General features: G+C 38.4%; 1 protein-coding gene across 1 annotated transcript in view; it reads left to right on the top strand.

The window, feature by feature from the left end:
• The first annotated feature begins 2388 nt into the window (after positions 1 to 2388).
• htra3b (HtrA serine peptidase 3b) overlaps positions 2389 to 4637 on the top strand; it is an 11094-nt gene continuing 8845 nt past the window's right edge. The window contains exons 1-4 of the mRNA XM_079372970.1: positions 2389 to 2951; positions 3571 to 3670; positions 3769 to 3901; positions 3994 to 4083. Coding sequence (XP_079229096.1) covers positions 2537 to 2951; positions 3571 to 3670; positions 3769 to 3901; positions 3994 to 4083 — 738 coding nt within the window. The 5' untranslated portion in view covers positions 2389 to 2536. The remainder of the gene's footprint in view (positions 2952 to 3570; positions 3671 to 3768; positions 3902 to 3993; positions 4084 to 4637) is intronic.

Here is a 4637-nt window from a genome sequence, read left to right as displayed (position 1 = left end):
TATATAAAGACATGTTTAATAATGATATATAACATCTATATAAAGACATGTTTAATAATGATATATAACATCTATATAAAGACATGTTTAATAATGATATATAACATCTATATAAAGACATGTTTAATACTGATATATAACATCTATATAAAGACATGTTTAATAATGATATATAACATCTATATAAAGACAACATGTTTAATAATGATATATAACATCTATATAAAGACAACATGTTTAATAATGATATATAACATCTATATAAAGACAACATGTTTAATAATGATATATAACATCTATATAAAGACAACATGTTTAATAATGATATATAACATCTATATAAAGACATGTTTAATAATGATATATAACATCTATATAAAGACATGTTTAATAATGATATATAACATCTATATAAAGACATGTTTAATAATGATATATAACATCTATATAAAGACATGTTTAATAATGATATATAACATCTATATAAAGACAACATGTTTAATAATGATATATAACATCTATATAAAGACAACATGTTTAATAATGATATATAACATCTATATAAAGACAACATGTTTAATAATGATATATAACATCTATATAAAGACAACATGTTTAATAATGATATATAACATCTATATAAAGACAACATGTTTAATAATGATATATAACATCTATATAAAGACAACATGTTTAATAATGATATATAACATCTATATAAAGACAACATGTTTAATAATGATATATAACATCTATATAAAGACAACATGTTTAATAATGATATATAACATCTATATAAAGACATGTTTAATAATGATATATAACATCTATATGAAGACATGTTTAATAATGATATATAACATCTATATAAAGACATGTTTAATAATGATATATAACATCTATATAAAGACATGTTTAATAATGATATATAACATCTATATAAAGACAACATGTTTAATAATGATATATAACATCTATATAAAGACAACATGTTTAATAATGATATATAACATCTATATAAAGACAACATGTTTAATAATGATATATAACATCTATATAAAGACAACATGTTTAATAATGATATATAACATCTATATAAAGACAACATGTTTAATAATGATATATAACATCTATATAAAGACAACATGTTTAATAATGATATATAACATCTATATAAAGACATGTTTAATAATGATATATAACATCTATATAAAGACATGTTTAATAATGATATATAACATCTATATAAAGACAACATGTTTAATAATGATATATAACATCTATATAAAGACAACATGTTTAATAATGATATATAACATCTATATAAAGACATGTTTAATAATGATATATAACATCTATATAAAGACATGTTTAATAATGATATATAACATCTATATAAAGACAACATGTTTAATAATGATATATAACATCCATATAAAGACATGTTTAATAATGATATATAACATCTATATAAAGACATGTTTAATAATGATATATAACATCTATATAAAGACATGTTTAATAATGATATATAACATCTATATAAAGACAACATGTTTAATAATGATATATAACATCTATATAAAGACATGTTTAATAATGATATATAACATCTATATAAAGACGTGTTTAATAATGATATATAACATCTATATGAAGACAGAACATGAACATGTTAAATCCTGAATCTTCACTAACGCTGTGATTCGGAACGAAGGAAAGAAAGAAGAAATGAAACCATCTTCAGGCTCTGAAAGAGGAGAGAGAAACTCGGGCTTCATTAAAGACAACTTGCACCTGACCAGGTGAGTTCACAAACTCCATAGTTACCATAGTAACAGACTCAGAGCTAAAGAGACCTCCTTCTCTGGAACAGGTCTGGGGTCTCCTGTTAGTCCAGTGGTCTGGACTATGAAGCAGGATTTGGTGTTAAGCCTGGGTTTTCAGTCCAATGAGGGTCGTTGACTTCTGACCTGGGTGTCACTGAATTCAGCTGATCATTTAAAGTGGACACAGACTCAGGATTGTAGTTTCTGGTTCTTGTTGGAGTTTCATCAAAGATTAGAGCTGACTGTTGTCCTCTAACCTTTGGTTCCTGTTACTACCACCAGGTGGCGCCACAGTAGGTGAACTCAGTGAACATATGAAGCCAGTGATGTTAAGATGTAAACAGACTTCAGACACAGAAACATGAGGAATGAAATTCAGTACATATCAATACAGTTAAAATAAACTCTAATAAGAGAGTGACGTGCCCTCAGATCACCTGCAGGAGGAGTCAGACCTCCCCCCCCCCCCCCCCCCTCTCTCTCTCTCTCTCCCCCTCTCTCTCTCCTCCTGGATGTCTCCTCTCCTCTCAGTCGAGAGCTTCTCTGTTCGTGCTCGGACGTCCGGAAGGACGGTGTTAAACAAAGGACAGACCGGATTCTCAGGTGTGTCTCAGGTCTCAGGTGACCTCAGGTGACCCCAGGTGACCCCGTGGATCACATGAAATGATTTGAACTTCTCGGTGAGTAACCAGAAGCTTTCTGTCAACATGCAGCTTCTTTTTCTCCTCTTCACTTTCGCGCTCCTCTTCCTCACACACTCCGCACGCGCTGAGTACAAATGTCCAACCCGCTGTGACGTCAGCACCTGTCCGAGTCCCAGCTGCCCCAGCGGCTACGTGCCGGACAGGTGTAACTGCTGCGTTGTGTGCGCGCGGGCGGAGGGCGCGCCGTGCGGCCGCAGGGACGAGCTGCCGTGCGGGGACGGGCTGGAGTGCAAGCATCCTGCGGGGAAACGAGCCGGGAAAGGCTCCTGTCAGTGCAGGTACAGCAGCCAGGTGTGCGGCAGTGACGGCATCACGTACAGGAACGTGTGTCAGCTGAAGGCCACCAGCAGGAAGAACCTGCAGCAGGGTCTGCACGGGGTCTCCCAGAGCCACAAGGGTCCATGTGAGAGCAGCACAGGTACATCACACACAGGAGGCGGACTGGGTTAGGGTCAGAACCTGAAACTGGATCAACACAACCAGTCTGACATGAACCAGAACTTTCATAACCATCAGACTGATGAATCTGAATCATTTTAATGTGTGTGTGTGTGTGTGTGTGTGTGTGTGTGTGTGTGTGTGTGTGTGTGTGTGTGAAGCTATCAGATTGTTTGTTACAAACCTGCATCAGGTGTTCATTACCATCTCTGCACATGCTCAGTTCATCCTCTGATATGAGCTATTTTCAGCTAAACATGAATTAATAAAAAATATGTAAACATTAACTGAACTTATTCACACACACACACACACACACACACACACACACACACACACACACACACTGGGTCAGTGGGGCAGACATCAGTGGCTCTCACGGATGGAAACAGAACTGGACCCAAATGCAGTAGAATCGAAAAATCATTAATTTGAACAAAAATGCAAAAACAAAAACACCTTCTACTTCTTCACTTTTATTATTATTTCTTCACTGTAACTGTGCGTGTTTCAGCGCCCCCTGTTGGTAAGTTAGACTTTTTAACAATGAGGCTGATTTGCAGAGAAAGACTATTGAAATGAAGACATGTATGTTCCAGGTGTTCCACACTCTGCCAGTCCAAGATACAAGTTCAACTTCATCGCAGACGTGGTGGAAAAAATCGCTCCTGCTGTGGTTCACATCGAGCTCTTCCTCAGGTACTGACTGTGTGTTTGTGCGTGTGTGCGTGTGCACGTGTGCACGTGTGCGTGTGAAAGGCCTGTGATCGCCCCTCTTGGTCTTTTGATGTTTTCAGACACCCTCTCTTCAGGAGGACCATCCCCCTGTCCAGCGGCTCAGGCTTTGTGATGTCAGAGAACGGACTGATCGTGACCAACGCTCACGTCGTCTCCAGCTCGTCACCTGTGTCCGGTCAGCAGCACCTGAAGGTACGCACACCGTTAGCCCTTCACTTATTTATATTCAAATATCTCTAAATGTTGGTTCTTCCTGTCATTTTCCATTTCTCTCTGAAATGAAGGTCCAGATGCACAACGGGGACGTCTACGAAGCCAACATCAAAGACATCGATAAGAAGTCAGACATCGCTACGATCAAAGTCAACTCTCAGGTGAGTCACGTGAGAACCTGTGCAGTCCTGGAGAGGACCGTAGAACACGTGAGAACCTGTGCAGTCCTGGAGAGGACCGTGGAACACGTGAGAACCTGTGCAGTCCTGGAGAGGACCGTAGAACACGTGAGAACCTGTGCAGTCCTGGAGAGGATCGTAGAACATGTGAGAACCTGTGCAGTCCTGGAGAGGACCGTAGAACATGTGAGAACCTGTGCAGTCCTGGAGAGGACCGTAGAACACGTGAGAACCTGTGCAGTCCTGGAGAGGATCGTAGAACATGTGAGAACCTGTGCAGTCCTGGAGAGGACCGTAGAACATGTGAGAACCTGTGCAGTCCTGGAGAGGACCATAGAACACGTGAGAACCTGTGCAGTCCTGGAGAGGACCGTAGAACACGTGAGAACCTGTGCAGTCCTGGAGAGGATCGTAGAACATGTGAGAACCTGTGCAGTCCTGGAGAGGACCGTAGAACATGTGAGAACCTGTGCAGTCCTGGAGAGGACCGTAGAACATGTGAGAACCTGTGCAGTCCTGGAGAGGACCGTGGAACA

This window comes from Symphodus melops, assembly GCF_947650265.1.
Source record: "Symphodus melops genome assembly, contig: scaffold_242, whole genome shotgun sequence".
Lineage (NCBI taxonomy): Eukaryota > Metazoa > Chordata > Actinopteri > Labriformes > Labridae > Symphodus > Symphodus melops.
The sequence above is the reverse complement of the archived record's forward strand: the minus strand, read 5'-3'. Positions and strand labels throughout refer to the sequence as shown.